Source organism: Rhyacophila brunnea, unplaced genomic scaffold (genome assembly GCF_057557595.1).
Source record: "Rhyacophila brunnea isolate RB1 unplaced genomic scaffold, BYU_Rbru_1.0 scaffold_18, whole genome shotgun sequence".
In the NCBI taxonomy this organism is placed as follows: Eukaryota; Metazoa; Arthropoda; class Insecta; order Trichoptera; family Rhyacophilidae; genus Rhyacophila; species Rhyacophila brunnea.
In genome coordinates this window covers 12,940,657-12,960,467 of record NW_028232837.1, presented here as the reverse complement: position 1 = coordinate 12,960,467, position 19,811 = coordinate 12,940,657, and the positions used below count along the sequence as shown (strand labels likewise).

The 19,811-nt window shown below is 36.6% G+C and overlaps 1 protein-coding gene across 2 annotated transcripts; it reads right to left on the bottom strand.

Moving 5' to 3' along the window:
- Positions 1-14,083: 14,083 nt before the first annotated feature.
- On the bottom strand, positions 14,084-19,244 carry Hrb87F (Heterogeneous nuclear ribonucleoprotein at 87F). Of its 2 annotated transcripts, none has more exons than XM_085945299.1 (6): positions 19,149-19,244; positions 18,558-18,787; positions 16,785-17,029; positions 16,150-16,380; positions 15,421-15,818; positions 14,084-14,929 (listed from the first exon to the last, which is right to left on the bottom strand). In XM_085945299.1, exons 1-5 carry the CDS (start codon positions 19,185-19,187, stop codon positions 15,430-15,432), a joined length of 1,134 nt encoding a protein of 377 aa, XP_085801425.1. In that variant the 5' UTR covers positions 19,188-19,244; the 3' UTR covers positions 14,084-14,929; positions 15,421-15,429. The 2 variants fall into 2 exon arrangements, with proteins under 2 accessions (XP_085801425.1, XP_085801427.1); XM_085945301.1 differs by having other exon boundaries at positions 16,150-16,377.
- Positions 19,245-19,811: the final 567 nt, after the last annotated feature.

Genomic DNA, 19,811 nt, shown 5'->3' with positions numbered 1-19,811 from the left:
CGTTTTTAGTCATCTTTACACGATTTTAGAATTAATTGACCCGTCGCCATCACGCAGCAAAGTGACGTGCTTCTGGCTCGAGATTCTCTCAGTGAATGGCAGCGAGTCCAAAATTTCGTCGCGCCTACAGTTGGAAATTATTTGGCGTTTCACTGATGCGTCACCTTGATATTAAAAATAATTTAATATAATTACAAGATAAAAAGAACTTTTTTTATACTTACAACGTTTTTAAATTTTCTGTTGAATCATATAAACTTGACTTGACTAGCTTAAGGCCAAGGGGGGACATGCTCGTCGAAGGTCAAAATTGAGTTTTTATTGTATTTTCAAACCATGATCCTGGACACTCCTTAAACGTTGCAGATAATCTATTTATATAATTTTGAAGCCTTATTATCCTTTATAGTTATTTTAAACATTTGATGACTGCATAAAGTATTTTTGTTACATAAAATAGTATTCTTTTAAACCTCTCGCTCTAATGTTTTAGAATATAGTCATATTTCGGTACATAACTGTGCAGTGGTGTTAAGATTTTTTACATTTATTAATTTTTAAACGCATTTATAAAACCATTAATATAATTTATTACGAGATAATTTTTGTAAAATATTTACGATAAAAAATTATATTGATAATCTCTGTGATCCCAAATTTGACAAGAATTAGGCATTTTATTATTCAAAACATCGGCAAGATTAACACATTTGAAGATGATTCTAAAGATACTTATTATAAGCTATGTCTTTGACCATTCAAGTGTGATAAACATCTTATGAATAATGATTGCTTTATAATAATTATTGACCTAAGAATAAGGTAGTGTTTTTTTTAAATACGCCATTTCTTTTGGCATTCCCCAGTAGTTAAGCTACAACATACGGCCGTAGCCATAAATTGACAAACTATAATTAAAGTAGGGAGTAAAATTATGTTAACGCGCGTGTTTGATTATTGTTTGTCAATATTCGACAACTCCACAATTTAAGTGGGTGTATTAAAAATACAAAAAAAAATGATATAAAATACCCTTCATTTTACCTTGAACACTATTTGTATTACACAATATTACACACACACGGCCCCCCCCCGAAGATTCTAGCCTGGGGGCCCGCTTCAAGATTTTGGGACCATGAAACACACTCAGCGCATCTATTCTATACACAAGGCTGCTATCGGCGGCTATCGAGGGTAGTTTATTATTTTATATATTGAGGTATAGTAATTGTTACAGTATGTTAGCCGTCTAAACTGTCAAAACTGTTTATCTACCTCTAAAAGTTAACACAGCCAAGAGAGGTGCTGTTAAAACATGGCACTTTTTGAAAGTTCAGACGGTTAACTTATTGTAACAATTAACCGCCTCAATACATATATATGATAAACTACCCTCGATAGTCGCCGATAGTACTGATAGTAGCCTTGTATATGGAATAGACGCGCAGGTGGTTGATCAAAATAAATCATCACCAGTTGACGATGTTCTTTAAAGGGTTTAAAGCGAACGAAACCGTTCTTGATTATCATTAAACTAAGTGGAATACGTACTACATTTATTGTATTTTATTTTAATTAATTAATACAATCTATTTCCACCGAGAATTGACAGTTAACAACATAAAAGAAGAAAAAACATTCAGGTGAACTTCAATCGGAAACGAATTTATTCATTAAAATACTCGTATAGGTAACAGCAGCAGTGGCTAATTTTAAAACTCACCACAATAAAAATAAATAAATAAAAGTCATAAATTCCTGCTATCAACCAGGGGCGGCTCTAGTAAAGGAGCAAAGTGTGCACTGCACTCCCATCATCGATTAAATAAAAATATATAATATACAACCCCCATGTATTCCGAAAAATACGATATCGAAAACTTATACGAAATCAATCATTTTGAATTCCGCGCGCATTCGAGCAATAGTGATTTCGACGCGCAACGCCACCGTCTACCAATACACACGTAACTACACCAATGAGACGCGACTAATACACACATACCTCCATCGGTGAGACATGGCAAGGAGCAAAATTCAAAGTGTACCTTGAGTTTACACTATTTTTCACGCATACATTTAAAAATTCACAACAGCAAATGAGGCTAGTAGAATCAAAACCAACAAAGTTCTATAAGACTACATGAATCTTCGTTGGAAATGATGTTTTCCAAGTTAATTCTTCAGGAGGTTGCTTGTACCTAATGCCATAGCACACAAAGCTTAACTCGGCGTTCGGACAATAAAACCATACACTGGCCGATATAAATATTCCAACACAAGCGCTTAGGCCACGCGTCGAGATATAGTTGGAAGCCTAATTATTGATGACTAATGTCATGTCGATGCATGCCGTGCAAAAATAGAAATATATTCCCGACTTATTTATCAAACGGTTAGTTTAGTAAGTTTAGTTCAACGTACTCCGCTCCCGGTTTCACCGATTTCGCCGATATTACTCGTATTATGCTAACGTTGGTGGATTAATTTTTTTATTTTCATTTTGAGATTACCCTATTACTATTAGTGTTTCAATAGGTAGGTATCTTAAATTAGATGTACACACAGTTCAGTTCAGCTTGTTGATTTTTTTAATCAGGTGGGTATTTCACAGAAACGCTGTTATTGAGAATAAATAGGTACTTAGGTGTAGAATTGTAGACGTAGGTGGGTGGGTAGCTTTTAACAATTAATTATCCTAGTGTTTGTCGTATTGAAGTAGGTACCTAGTTACATAGGACTTATAATATTTATTATTACGTTTATTTTGTACAGATAGGTAGGTAGGTATCTATTCAATAAGAAGGAAATGGAGCATAGGTACTGTCGTTGAATGAGAATTTTACAAGTGGAATTATTATTGTTCATCGTTATTTTAATGAGCGATTCACATCGAGACGGATGACAGTTTACATTGGCCGACATTATTAGCTCAGCCAGGTATTCATTCATTGAACGGTACCTACCTACCTATTTATAATTTTTCTTATTTGAAACGATAATGGGGCCCTATTTCGTGATCGATTTGAGATTAGGTGGTACCTATTTTGATAGGTAAGTAAGTACGATAAAAAGGCCCCATTTCTTTCGTGGTCATTTTGAGATTAGGTAGGTATCATTAACCTTATCATTAGGTAGGTAACTGTGTAGGTAGTATGTCGATAACTACCCACTGTCCTATAGTTTAATGGGAATTAATTTTCCGAGTCGAATTCATGAAGCAATTATTATTCACATCGGCGCATCATCTATTCTATAGGTGGGTAAGTATAAAGACTGCTTTCGGATCACAATAAGTGCTAATACTTCGATACAACCCTACCTTGGATAGCTGCCGTAGCGGCAGAATGTCATCAATGGGAATTTAGAGCATAAATCGACGATTCAATGCAATAACGTCATCGTAGGTATCGTGACAATGCATTCATTAAACGAAGCTGCGATTTTATATGACAGATCACAGCACTGTCGTGTCGCGGGAACGTTCTGCGATTTGAATCTGACATGGGCTGATTTTAAAGAAAATACCGAAGATATTGATTTTTCCCACTCAATATCGACGTTTCGGCTTAAATATGTTCAATAAGCATGTCACTCATCATGTTAAATGTGCCGAAATTCCTTCGTTGCAAAGTTTATATCATTTTTTGCAGTTCGACGTTTAACATAGGGGCAGATTGGCAATGCGCGGAGGTGACATTTATTTTTTATAACTTTTATTATAACTTTTATTATAACTATCTTATTACTCGATGGACAACGTTAAAACTTTGGGGAATATGTAAATATGCATCGTCTAAAACATATCTACAATGCGGCTGCACGCAATGAATTTTTAAAAATCGGCGGTCACAGTTAGAGTTCCGTAAACAACGCGACCGAATTATGTCAAATTATCAGCTATGTTTCGCATTAATCATTTCAAAATCATACGTATATTTAAAATGTGTTTTCAAGAGAGCTAGCCGCCTACCTAGCTGGCTGGCGTTATATTTTAGTAAATGAATTTTTTTAAATCGGGTAATTTAATACTTAATTATAAATAATGAATAATTATTATTAACGTGACAAATTTTAACTTAAAAATGAACTAATAGTCTTATACAGTAGAGAAGATTTCTACGTTACTGTTGGAGCATTATTGCTACTTCAACTTTTCACTAATAATAATTTACTGGAAGTATTTGGCAAAAGTGTTACCCTATTAAAAATAATTTGTACAATCCCGATGATTTCAGTAGGAAGTGAGCGTTGTTTCTCAACTTTAGAAAAGGTTAAGTAATTTTTGAGAAATACAATGACTCAAGACAGGCTAAATGCTCTTGCGATGTTAAGTATAGAAAAACAATTGATATCGTCAACACCAGACTTTAATGTTCGTGTTATCGACGTGTTTTCAAAATCGATGGAAGATGGGGACTTCTTGCATAAATAGGTGAGTTTTTTTGCACTCCCTCATATTCTTGTCACCGGCCGCCACTGCTATCAACGCACATGGTAAAAATATCAATGTATCTACCTATTTCCTAAAATCCCATTATGTAATTAAAAATAGGTAGTTATTATTGAAAATAACAGTGACGAGTACAGTGACACCCTTTAGGGGTAGACAGGTCCTACATTGCATTAGGCCGGCACATTATAAAGGGCGGCGAATCACTGACATACCGTGGGAGTAGGCAGATTGAGCGTCGCTTGGGGGCGGCAGTTACTCGAAGGGCGGCAAATCGAGGAGAATCATTAGATATATTATATAGAAATAGGTGCCTCAACTTAGCAATAACGGACTTTCCATTAAAAAAATTAGCTCACTGGTTGGAAACAAATGTATTAATTAATTAATGACTGTAATGACTGTAATTTTTCGTCGGGTTCGCGATGTCTAGTTTACTTTCATTGTCCTTGGACGTCACGTCCTTGATGACCAGCAATGACGCGTGCAGATTTGCGAATTATATTTGGAATATAGGTAGGTACATACCTAAGTAGTTACCTAATTAATTTATCCAAATATTTTTGCTAATCATTCGCGAGTTTTGAACGTTGTCAGGTGTATTTTTAAATGTATCTGAAACCGCGGACCCGCAATATTGTTTATTCAAGTATAGATGGCATTTGAATTAGATTTAGTGGTATTTTATTAGTAATGTATCCATACAACACATTTCTTAGATAGGTGCTGAAAGGATGATAAAAAGTATCTACTGTATTAAAAATATGGTGCGGCTCTTTGGCGCTGCCTAGGGGCGGCATTTTAAGTAGAGACGTCACTGCGGCGAATGAAGTAACTAAAATACAAATATTTCAACTTTTGAGAGCTGTGACAGTTTTCAACAAAGCAGACAATGCGGTCGCTTCATTAGAAACATCTTAATTTAAAATATAATCGAACCATATAAAATCATAATTATTATTGTAATATTGTAATACCCATTGCAATACACATCGTAATGGCGGTTCATTGAACAGGGAAAATTTTCACAAAGGTACCCCCAAGCCTGTCACTGCCACAGACATCGATGTACTTAAACCACCACTGTTTCAGAATAAGTTTCGTGAAAATGCTCCAATAATTCTCAATAAATGATATGTACGTCAATAATTCAAAGATTTTTTGAGTAATTGTCTGTTTAATATAGCCAAAAATACATAATAAAATACGTAAGTAGGTACCTACCTGACGACTTTGGAGATAATTTGAAACTAAACATGGAACATGACGACCCCATCATTCTAAGCCTGCTTAAGGTCACCACTTTTCCTAGGGACGTAACTGGTGATAACACATAATAATTTTAGTTGTTTATTTTTTTTTATACAAGTACATATCTGTTTGAGTGGTTATATTATAGACCCCATGACCCCTTCTATGTTAGGTTGCAGGGGTTTTGTTATCCTTTGGATTATGTTTTATTTTTATACTCAATTTGTGAGAAATGTGCATAGTTTTAAGTATTAATATAATTTAATAATTGTATGACTAGTTTTTACCATCAGCGTTTCTTTAGGGACTCAATCTACTCAACGTGCTAATTCAAAGTTAATTTTGTGCAAGCTGAAAAAATGCCTTAACCAGCTTGCATATAAAAACTCATCTCGTCTGCAACGTGTCGAATACATCGATGTGACGTCATCGCTATTTACAAAACACGTTGCCATTTTAGTTTGAAAAAACATCTAGTGCTGCTAGCAATAAATCTCGGGCTGCGAGTCGAAGACGCCAGAACACATACTCACACCTACGAATTGGTCATTCCTATACCGGATCGCCGTTCACCACATCCAAATATATACGTTTCGAGAGGTTACGCGCGACTATCGCTACTTGTTAGGTAGATGTGCGCGGTCTTCATATACAACATCGGAGCGACGTTCCTAGAAGGTTTAATTTATAGTTGTGCGACAGACGACCTGGCTCTCAAATCTTAACTCGCCTTATGCAAAAACCATGGAAAATTCTTTATAGCTCAAGGCGGTGGTGATTCTAATGAATATTTTGTCGTATTCATTGGGAAATGAGAACTATTTTCTTCAAACTTAGATTTATTTTATAACCGCATTGTTTGTATTTTTCCCATGAAAAAATTGTCACATATTATGACTGAACTTATGAATAGATAATGCCGCAGAGTCATAATTGTAATATACTTATCCTAACTTATATGACTGCAATCACTGAATCTGAAAGGCATGAATCATTTTTATTTGTCATCGTTTGAACTGTTTTGAAATTGATGTCCGTCATCTTAATAATTTTCCAGTTTCCCGGCGGCGTCGAGCTGGTGCCAGACCTCGCCGACAAAGGACTACATTCAGCGCCGCGCAGACCCTGCGGCTGGAGGTGGAATTCCGGAGGGCTGAGTACGTAGCGAGAGCCAGGCGGCTAGAGCTGGCAGCCGCCTTGAGGCTTAGTGAGACTCAGGTCAAGATATGGTTCCAGAACCGGCGAGCTAAAGACAAAAGAATCGAGAAGGCGCATCTGGATCAGCATTATAGGTACAACTTTTCATTAGTGATATGGATCTATGTTTTACATTTATGTGTGTTTTTATATATTATCTAAATAAATATTTTTTAAAGTTATGGATTTATGTACCTAAACCATTATTTTCATTGTCTTAAAATGACACTGTAGGTAGTTGTCACACATTTTATAAATTATAACATGAATTTTAAACAAGTCCCTAGGTAAAGTGCCGCCCTTAAGCAGAATTACAATTCCGTCCCCTATCATTTTTACTTTAAAATTGTCTGGAAATTCTTGAGCGATCTCACTAGCGCTAACACTGAGTTACATCTTGCAAATACGTTCCTATGTAATTCAAAGTGGAGAATTTTTTTAAGCACTACAACCGGTCAAGATCCCCAATGACAGTAGTGTAGTGAATCAGTACTGTTTTTGGTAATAAAAGTGAAACAATCACAAACACCCAGGCTTTGAAAAAATCACATAAATATAGTATGTCCTCACCAGGAATCAAACCCGGAGCACCGCGAGAGCCTACCTACTCAGTACTCTCCTATTTTCGGCTATCATAAATATACAAATACACCAAAAATCTTTAAACTGACAAACACACCATCTACTAATAATTACAGCATGTCCACTAAACATACTCTCAAAAAGCAGTGGTTTTATGTACGTGGAGGTCTGTGGAGATTGGAGGCACCGTTGTGATTTTTTTTCCTGGGCGATAAACCGCCTAATGGCGGATTGTGATCAATATGTAATACAACGGATATTCCAATACAATAATAGTTATGTTGTGATGATTTTTTATACTTTAATTATTTGTTCAACTAATGTGCCTTTCTAATGAAGCGACAACATCATCTGCTTTACGGAAAACTGCCGCTGCTCTAAAAAGTTGTGATATTTTTATTCGTTCCGTTCTTTCATTCGCCACCCTTTATAATGTGCCGCCCCTATACATGACCTCCCTACTTCCAAGGGACGTCACTGACTTTGTGATTATAATGTTTATAATAATACCTTCTTCTTCCTGGCGTTACAATCCGAATCGCGAACTTGATTTAGACTGACATGTTCATTGTTTGCTAATCTGGTATGTTATAATCAACAGGAACCTGGCAGCATCATCAGGCCTGATAAGTCTTCCGCCTTACTACACACCGCTGCCCCGTGCGTGCGCCCTTTGCCTCTACAGACAGGACGCAGTATGTCCACATCTTCCTGAACAACCAGGAACACCAAGAAGTCATTTCTCGGAAGGCCTACCTACTTAACTAGTCGTTAACTAATAAATATGAATATCATAATCAAAAAGTCAAAATGGATAATAATTATGTCAAAGACAAAACGGCAACCCGTTTTTGCATTGTGGCGATGACTGACATAACGGGTCTAGGACGATTTGGCGCCGGAACAACTGGACGCCACGAAATTCTAAATTAAATAGGCTTAGGTACTTTTAAAAAAAATATTTATTAATATTTATATTTAAATTATTATATTATGATTTAATAGTCGGTGAGAAGTTAAATATGCACATGTAAATAATGATTTAATCGTGCGTATGTTTAAGTTCCAACGAAAAAAGAGTTTTTTTCTTTTATATAAAGCCTTAGGCATGGTAATTCTCAATCCGCAATAAAAAAAACATTATGTTAAGAGTAAAATGAATTAAAACTACTAAGTAGTAGATATATACTGATTAAAATTCCTCGTCTAAGTTCTGTATACGTGACTACGACAGTGCGGCGTCCAATTGTCCTGGCGTCCAATTGTCCCATTCCCGACATAACAATAACAAAAATGCACACGGCACATATTGTGAAATGATGCGATGCCACTTATAAAAATTAATACCTAATCTTGGCGAAATGTGTATACCTACTCTCGAGATAGTTTTTTAAAGTAAAGTAGATGGTATTTTAGGGAATAAGTTATCGATCTCATGCGGGTCAGAAAAGACGTACCTACTTCCTATAACATTATAAACCGGGACAAAATGTCAAATCGGCCCATCGTCAAACGGCGACAATCCCGGTAAAATCGGTACTTATAGTTAGCTTATCTATGTATTATGAGAGTGAAAAAATATACAACTGAAGACAATTTGAGCAAAAGCGAACGAACCAATTCATCATAAGTTATAAGTAGATCATTCTACAGTAGTCCCTGTCTTGATTGCGGAGATTGGACCGATTGGGCCTCACGTTCAGGGCGTCGTTGAATGGATGGTTCGTTGTGCGTCAGGTACCGGGCTCGAATCCCGGGTCTGTGGGTTTCAATGTGTGTTTGGACTTAATATGTTGAGCAAGTGGCTAACGTCCATTTCTCATTAAAAAAAAACAAATAAATGTTAATACAAACCTTCACTCTGTGTAGTCCCATAAATGATCTAATTAGAATCAGATAGGTAGCGTAAAAAATACTGAAGATAAACAAAAAAATAATTGAAGTCCTTGTGGCTGTTCGGGACTTTCTTTCAGTTACCTATCTTCCACAGGCACCCTTCGCCACTGGCTAATGTGCTACAGTGCCGGTTTCAATGTAGCAAGCAAACCAATACAACTGTGAATCGCTTTATCCGCACTCATGGCGCCACTGTAGAATAATTTATATATACCTAAAAATCATTAAAATTCTGATTCATTCAATTTTTTTCGGAAAATAATTATCTAGTACCTAGATATAACATACCTACTTATGTGTTTGTATTCGGAAAAAAAATTGGGCACGTCTCATAATGAAAATAAATACATAATTATTACCTCTAAAAGAGCCTCGTCTCAATATTATGTAGGTATATGCATAAGACTTGGGTAGTTCGTTTATGCATCTCGATCATATAATTAAAATAGTATAATTACGTACCTACCTAATAGAAGATAATATATTATGTAATAAACGCTTTAAATTAAACAAATAAATGTTTATTTATTCCACTTTCCAAACCTTGTATTATCAAACGCTTATTTTCCATTTTATTAAGACTTGTGGCACAATGGCAGACTTAAAATGCCGACAAATTTCACTTATAGTTTTAATTAAACTGTCTGCAAATCCATAAGGTAGTTACCTACTTACCTGTTAATTATTTATTTTCGACGATCTTAAACAAATACACCAAACTTCTTTAAGTTGAGATAGGTAGACTCTGTACAAATTTATAAGACGGTTTTGTGTAGCTTTTTGTGCTCAAAAATAATAGTTTAAACTAAAAGATTATAATATACTTACAATAAAATTTAATTAAAATAACAGATAATACTTCTGATAATTAGAGCATTTCCACGAAACCTACTCTCAAACAGTAGTAGTTTTAAGTACGAAGAATCACCCTTCTAAAAAAATTGACTGTGCGATAAACTGCTATTACAATATGTAGGTTATAGTTTTTTATGTGTCGATTATTTTTAAAAGTGATGTCTTTCTCATGAATCAGCATTGTCCAATAAGAATTTAAATCTTCGAATTTTATTCGAAATGAAATATCGCATAAGATGAAAACAAGCAGGCAATCAACAATGGATATTTGTTTTTTCTTTAAAATGGTTCGCCCGGGTGAGCTTTTTGAATATTATCTTGCTAAAGAATAAATAGCAAGGTAGCGAGGGGTAGTGGGCAAATCTCGGCCCAAATGAATTGTTAGTACCTATTAGTATTATTACTTTTCCAGCATCTTGACCGCGGATCAAGAAAATGAGAGAGCATTAGATTTCATCCCCTATCTAATAGCATACTACCTTTATAATAATAACAATCGCATCCTAATGAAAGGTTTGTAGTTCTTTCTCAAAAATGTATTGTGCAGTCACGCAGGCTTCGTTTTGTGTTGTAACTCGTAAGTGCCTAATCACCCTAATTATCTACTAAAAACTTCGAGTTGTGATATATTATTTCATAATATTTTCTCAGTATCATCAACAACATTCCGAATCTGGCAACTGTTGAAAGAATGCCTCTCCAAGCTGATTCTTCTCTTTACAGTCGCGTGACGTCCTGTGTGGGTATGCATGTTATGCGTTGCATAGGAGTGACACATTATAGAGGGCGGCGAATGAAGGAATGAATATAACTATTATTACAACTTTTGAGTGGATTACCAATTACCTATCGATATATTATTTTAAAGCATAATCTTGACAACATATCTATCGTATTACCCATTTTAATATATAGGGTAGATGCACCAGTAGTCAGCCACTTGAAAGTAATGTAATATGTTTATAAAACATATTAGGTGTGTTATTTTATAAGCGAAATTTAACCAAGTGTTGTTGACATTTTTTATCATGTATATATCTCTGTTTATTCTAATATTTAGCATACGAATATTGTGGATTCTTTTGAGAAACTTTAGATTTTTTTGTAAAATTAGACAATTTTTCAAACGATTTCCGCTACCCTTGTAGAATACATTTTTGATCAATTATTATTTTAATCGTCCAAGTTTAAAGACCATATGATTGAGGTTATTCGTCTTTCCTGTGTGAAATGTTCTAGTTTTTTTGTACACCTTTGCGAAGTTGGTACTTTCATCAATTAATAAAATAAATACCTGCTTACATATTACTTGAAAATATTACCACCTATGCAATTATTATGAATACAATATTAGTGCCTACCTAATAATAATGTATGCAGTGGCGCACCCAGGATTTAATATTGGGGGGGACCCAAGGAGCAGAATGTAAATTAGTCCTATAGGCTATTTTTCTTTTTCACAGCCTAATTTCTCGTTTATCGGTCCTTTGTCTATTGCACTCGGTGTACCTACACCATGGTCCCCACATCCTGAAATGGGCCCTCAGGCTAGGATATTTGGCGGGCCCCCTACCTACCGCTAAGATTAAAGGCAGTGTGAAACACTACATTAACGTTTTTCAAATTGTGTTTTAGTTCAAATTAAGGGTACTTATACGGTGAAGTATTGGCGATTTTTACTACATCTACTTTAATTATGGAGCTGTCGAGTATCGACACATAATAATCAAAAAATATATTGCACAATTATATAAGTAATTGAAAATGTTCATGGCCATGAAGTACCTATAACAGCGACTTTTTTTACTATTAAAGCTAATTTATGATGTGTTTATCTCACTTATCTGGTCAACCCGACACGCCGGCCCCCCCACAGCCCAGGCCCCCAGGCTAGAGCCCTTCCCAGCCATGACCTACACTCCAGAATTCAGGTGGACACCGAGAATTTTTTGTCAGTTCCATTAGGGATTGGGTTTCTAAAAAAACCTGACATTAGTGTTTCGAAATTTTTGTTGGAAATTAAAATCTAAGAAATTTTTCTATAGTGCTGGAGAATTATTACAAATCATTTTTTTGCCGTGTTTTTATTTGTCTAAGCCCAAAGGTATAGTTTATTTGCTTTCAATTTCAATGTTTAAAATCTTTTCCCCCCCTGGGTCTGACTATAGTATTTATACACATGGATCATAGGTTACGTAGTGTACCTACCTTATGGTCTTTTTGTACTTCCTGCTCACTATAAATATATACGACCATTGGCCGTAGATTTAGAAAAATACACTATTTCATACCTTTAATATGTAGGTAGTGAGTACACCTTCAATTATAAAGGGCGAATTGCTTAACCACCCTATACTATTATAGGTATATCAGTCTATGATAATACTCATTTGATATTATTGTATTTTGTGTATAAATTAGTGAATTCAATATTTATGAAAACATGAATTTTCGGTAACCTGAGGTCCTTTCCAACTGCCAGGGCATTTAGAATCCTTAGAATTTAGATGAATACTTACAAAACCCAGTGAGGTCCCGTGGGGGTAGGCAAATCGAGCGTCGCTTGTGTGCGGCAGTTACTAGAAGGGCGGCTGATCGAGAATCATTTAGAATATATCCTAGGTATATAGAAATAGATACCCTAACTAGTAATAATGAAAATATCTTTCAATTAAAAAAAATTAGCTCACTGGTTCTGTCGGGTCTGCGATATCTAGTTTACTGAATAAATGATGGCCACAGATGGTGATCTGCAGTCATGGTGAAAATCAAATATCTCATTACCAAAAACTACTGAAATCACCTTGCATTAATAATTTATAGTAAACGTAGGTACCTACTAGTTTACAGAATTATTTGATTTATTTAAAATTCAATGGAATAGCAATATCAGCTTGGTAGGTGAGGCCATTACCTTTTTATATGAAGGCAATGCAGTAATTTGATTTTAAATCACAAAATAAACTATAAAAAATGGAATTTCATTATGCAAGAGTTATCAATACTGTGCTGCGATATCGCAACATCTACCCGTCTCCAGTGGGCAGATCACCTGCAGTTAGTACTGAAACACCACCCTCTAAGGCAGCGACACTCAACCTGCGGCCCTTAAAGCTAATCAGGAACATGATTTTTAATTTTGAAATAAACACTTGATACTACTCGTTTATAATTTTTTAAATCTAAGTTTTGTAAAAAAAAAAAAGAGGGGTTTCATGATTTTTTTCATCACACCAGTAGTGGTGCGGCCCACGTTACTTTAAAATATATATTTGGCCTGAAAAAAAGGTTTCAAAAAAGTATCACTGCTCTAAGGACCTACTTATCGCAGTCAGAATCCCGGTGGCACTGAAGAACCCCCTGCACCCGACGGCACAGTCAAGTGTAAGATAATTCAGAGCAAAATGTAAATTAATGAAACAAACAAGTAAAGTTTGATACTTTTATTTTTAAAATATTTCATACATTCCACAAACAATTTGAACATATCCCATACTCACCATACAAGATTAATATTTTCAATACTTACAGCTTCCATAACTGCATGGAATGTGATGTGCAGCAGATCCATTGGAACCAAAGATTTTTATTCAAGGCAAGTAACACCTTGCGGGCATTTTTCATTGTATTATGTGTACTAGTATCATTTACTTGCTTGGGCTACTGTTCATTTAAAAAAAAATGACTTGACGCATGAGGGGATCATACTTATTCTTTCTTACCTGGTGGAGACCCCTCGCAGTATGCCAGAAGTCGGTAGACACCACATGATGGTTATGCCATGCAAAATAAACAAGTTGAAATGTTTCTATCAGAACGAAAGGGTTTTAAAAAAATAAAATCACTCAACACGGTATGGGGCTTTCCTGAGATCTCATCAAAGAATACTTTTATTGAACACCAATTACATATTTCTAGACATATCTATTCTCTTAACAATTCAGTCTATGCCTAAACTAAAGTAATCAATCATGTTTTAAATAAAAAATAATTACCCTCGTCTCGCTGATAAAATCAGATCTCCACATATTCTTTCTCTCAACCATATTAAAATCTAAACACGAATGTAGTAAGTCATTAAAAAAAACTAATCTATTACAATAGAAGTGTTACTTATCTATTTGTAGTATTATAATTTAGTCAAATAGAATAATGCATTAAAACTAATTCTTACAAATATTATCATCCTCCTTAACTAATAGTCGTAAGTCATAAGATAGCATGTACTACTCTAAATTATCCGTAAGAGAAACAGAGCAATCAGCTCCGGCAGATCGCATCTAAACTCGATGGAACAACACCGCCAAGGAAAGATTGCCAAAAGCTCGTCTTCATTTACGGGTAACCAGGGTGGGCTCACTAAGACTATCTCAACAAATAGACTGATCGGACACTTCGCACTTCTCTTATTCGTTACTGTTACAGAATTGTTCAATAATATCTGGATACATAATAAAATATATTGTCACATTACAACACTGAGGAAAAAATAAACACTTTTTCTCCCTACGTCCTCTGTTCTGTCACTCGCGAATCCGTCTACTCGAAGTGAATCCGGTGTCCTCGTCTAGCAAAGTGTCTGTCGGGACACGTCGTTCTAGCTCGATATTCTTTTCACTAAAAACTAGTAGATGCGTTCTAAGCATAGCCACGGATCGGACTGCCTGCCTGACTAGTTTTTAGAGCGAACGGGACCTATAGGTTAACAAAACTGTTAGTTTACACAGCAACACTACAAAATACTAATGCAGAATAAGAAACAATTACAAAGCTACAGAGCCCTCCATTACCACAGTATTTGAAATTGAGCCAGCCAAACTGAATACTGCTATGTCTACGGTTCCAATCCATCCAACATAGTTCTTCCTACGGGACAATAAATACACTATCCTGCGGGAGTTCAAATTTCTATTCAAAATAATGAGTGATTATCAAACTTTCCTATAGGAAATTCCTGTGAAGACTGAATTCTCATTTCATATTTGATAACATATCTGGCAGATCGATTGCGAGATTTATACTTTTCAATTTTATTGTGATGCCAATGTAGGGTTCTGCCGCGATTCATTTGATGTCTTTCGAGGATATGACGATGTTAAGATGTAGTTCAAAATGATATCTCAATAAATTGTAATGGAAAATTTGAAAGTAAAATATTCCCAAAGTGATCAAAGCGCTATACTCACGTGAAATATTTAGAATCGACGAGGTCCTCCAGAGTTTCCCCCTCCCATGTTGCCGCCTCCGCCACCACCCATATTGCTGTATCCACCGTTACTGCTGGAACCATAACCTCCCCCTCCTCCGCCGCCGCCACCACCCATCTGAGAATTGCCCATGGGGCCCCCTCCATAAGGTGCTTGTCTGTTCTGATTAAAGTTTGTGCGCATGGGCCCGGCACTGTATCCTTGTTGGTAGCCTCCGCCAAAGCTGTCCTGCTGCCCCCATCCTCCTCCGCCGCTGCCTTGGCTTCCGCCGTAACCCCCACCCCCGCCTCCCTGTTGATTGCCCCATGAGCCACCGCCGCCTCCGCTGTTATTGCCAGACTCCCAAGGATTTTGGCTACCCCAGCCCTGGTTGTATCCTGACAAAAAAAAAAAAAAATACAGTTGACAGAAACAATTGCAAAATAGCATGTAAATAGAACCGGTGATCGTGAACATCGTCGCATTATGCAGATGGAAGTCTTGTCAAGTCAATCTTGTATTCTGATGTAATGGAAAAACTACTCGAAAATTATACATAAGAAACAAAAGTGTAGCGAGGCTTCGTATTGATATGAGTCTTGATGTACTCAAACAACATAGCGGCACAAGCGTCAATCTCCACAGGAAAATAGGAAATCACAAAAAGCACAAGCTCTCCGTGGGGCAAGATCTGTGGCTTATCCAATTCATAAAGATAATGGGACATACCTTGGTTGGAGTTGTTCCAGTCTCCCCCGTTGTTCTGAGAGTTTCTTCCTCCCCAGCCGCCACCTCCACCCCCTCGGCCACCGGTGGGTCTGCCGCCGCCCCCTCCACTCCTTCCGCCGATGTTCCTGCCGCCGCCACCGCCGCCGCCTCCGCCCATCTCCATTTCCTGCTTGGAGATTGCTTTCTTCACGTCCACTGTCTTGCCGCAGATCGTGTGACCGTGTTGTACTGCTTGGAATTATAAAGGGGGACATTTCAATAGCATTTGATCTTAAACTGGTGAACCTTCAGAGTAACGAAATACAACTCGATGTGAAATGTAATAATAATTGACAACAACTGTCACCATTCACTTAATTGTTAATGAATCAAATTCATAAACAAAATCAAGTTCGTAGTGTTTACTATTTGCAGTAATAAACGATATGTTGGCGACGAAATGACCAAAATATAGCTGGACTGCACACACAAATGAAAACAAGGTCAATTGATTCTATTCCAATAAAACAATGGCTACATTAAATCCTTGACAATGTTTATATTATATCAAAATGTGAAAACATTGTTAATTAAATAGAAGATAATGTGAAATTAAAAAAAATCTCTATAATAGTCCACAAAACAACTTTACTCACAGCATATTTTATCCACAGGATCGTAGTCTTCGAACTCGACGAATCCAAAGCCTCGCTTCTTTCCTGTGTCCTTATCAGTGACAATACTAACGGAGCGAATCTTTCCAAAGCCGTTAAAGTACTCCTGAAGGTGCTTCTCGTCATGTTCATCGCGCAGACCTCCAACAAACAGTTTCTTAACTGTGGCACCTGCCTCCGGTCGCTTGATATCTTGTCGGGGTACAGCTCGCTTCGGTTCCACCACCCTAAAGACAAAACTTTACTTTAAAACCTGGGCGATGAATATACCAACATTTCTAATGGTGATAGTAATAACTGTCGCAGGGCATTGTATTGGTATGGATTTTGATGTATCCAAACAACATAGCGGCTCAAGCATTTTATCTCCACAGTCAACATAGGAAATCATCACGGGCATAAATGGCCCGCATGAGGCAAGATCTGTGGACTAACACTAATGAAGTAAACAGGCGGTTAATGAAACATGATCAATAAGATGGGGGAGGTTCAAAATCATAACGCCATCGAGGTATCATTGTAGATAAGTGATGGCCAACCTTTCAAGGATGGGATTATAAAATCATAGATAACCTCCAACTGACTGACACAGGGCCAAGATCCGGTAGCTATGTTAAATCAACGGGCAATGCGTCAATAAAATGAGCAGTGCGCGTAGGGAGCTGCAAAATTTCCCTCACAAAAAAACCTTCACTACTACCTACTGCAATTTATGCCACATCATCGCTATAGAATTGGTTTGTCGAATATCCGTTTTTGTCGAAATCGACCTTTTAATGCAGAATGCTTTTTTGTATCTAAATGGACTAGAACCATCCTTTTCTTTAAATTACTTCGTAATGGTATGAATAAATCATTCACATGCTGTAAAAATAACAATTTAAATATCTTCATGTATTTACATATAAGATAATGAAATTTGTTTTTAGTCTCCTGAACATTTGGTCTATTCGACACAAACCAATCCTACAGCGACGACATGTCAAGTCAAACTATATACCAATTAAAAATTATTTAAATACTATTTTTAAAATATATCATTATAAGTTTTTAAATCTATAATCAAAATCATGTTTTATCACGAGGTTTTGCATTCTCACAACACACGGAATGCTGTTGCGAATTACTGCTAAACACAAATTCATTAGTAGAGGCGATTTATGCTAGAAGCATTACGATCATGTCACATGAGCTTCACAGTAAGCCACTGGCAAAATATATGCAATAATTGTTTCACCTGCCATTTAAAATGAAATTGCTTCCATCCCGTAACTTATGATCCGAAAATGAAAGTCGGTTTTACTAAACTATTAGTTTTTGGCTCAGAATGTGCATGAGATCAAGACGATCCCATCGAAATATCGAATAAAACAATATTTAGCCCATAGCGCGCGCAAGCTTACCATGAAATCATGTGATTTGAGTTTCTAGTATTATTGTGCTAGCAGTTAGATTGGAAAAATACGAAAGTACTGTACACAGTTGGAATTGGCTGAAATCCATCACAAATGCATTATAAGTAAAAATATAAACTCAAAAGGGGAAGAATTAAACCTAATACGACATAGGTACCTACTTACATTTTTTAAATGGATTGCAAAATTCTCCGAAAACTTAATGCCAGACTAAGAAAGCCATTGCAGCACTCAAAATATGAAACGATCAGATAAGCCGGCCCCACATGTATGGAACCCGCATGGCGTGGGTAACCAAAAAAAAAGCAAGACAAGAATCAAAGAAAATGAGAAATTTTACCTTTGGTCGACTCTGTGCGGACGAGCGTCTTGCGCATCATCAACCATGTGAGCGCGGGAGTAGGTGATAAAGCCGAAACCTCGCGACCGCTTGGTTTTGGGGTCCTTCATTACGACCACGTCGACGATTTCGCCCCATTGTTCGAAATGCCTCTTCAGGGACTCGTCGGTGGTCCTGTAATCCAGCCCTCCGATGAAAAGCTTGCGCATGTGCTCGGGCTCTTTGCTGTCCTGTATAACAAAAGAAAATTTGTGAATAAAAGTCGACAAACATAGTCGCGTCGCAAAATGGCGGCGAGGCGTCAGTAGAAAGCGATGACCGCATTTCTCGAAATGTGCGAATAAAACGAATATTCACTATCACCCCATACGTACAACGTGGATTATCGCCAATAGATAGTAGGAAAATAGAAACAATTCTTTAAAAAGGTGTGAATACGCATGCAGAGTTGGCCTAGAAAAATTAATGGCGTTGATGATTCATAAATGGAAAAAATTCAAAGCCAAGTCGGCCAAACCACGAGTTGTTTATATGAAAAATAATAGCACGAAAACAATAATAGAGAAACAAAACAACAATAAAAGCACTTACATAGTCTCCACCACCATCGTTGCCGTTTTCTTGTTTCATTTTACTTTCGGATGATCAAGACGAACCGGCTAGTCGGAGAACTGAAGAAAGAATGGGAAGAATAGACTGCGGAGGTGAGGGAAGGCAACAAACGCCGGGTTCACCGGATATCGATGTGGCAGTACGCGTTTCCGGTAGATGTTGCAATTAAACAATAATACAGTAAAATGGCAATATTATTCAATTTTTGAAAAAAACAAAAATCAAAAAAATATATCGTATTATTTTTATTACTATTGATGAAGGATTAGGAGAAATGTAGTACTTTGTATTCGGATAACATATAAATGGTGGCTCGTGAACTCGTGTGCCATTGGTAATGTTTACATTTCTGCGGGAAAAAATGTAAAGAACCGTGAAATTTCCGCCGATATTATTGGTAGACATAAACAGCAATAGCCATGACACAAATGTAGTACAAATAACGCGATAATTCATCAGACCACCACAAAAACGTGAACGATTAGACGCTTCTTTACTGTCTGTATCATTCAACCTGAATCAAACAAACGAAATGGAACCGTTTGGTTTGGGACCGTTTGGTAAATGTCCACTGAAACGCTTTTCTGACGACTAATTAGTGTTGCCAGTACTTAAAATTAATTCATAACATATTAGTCTCTA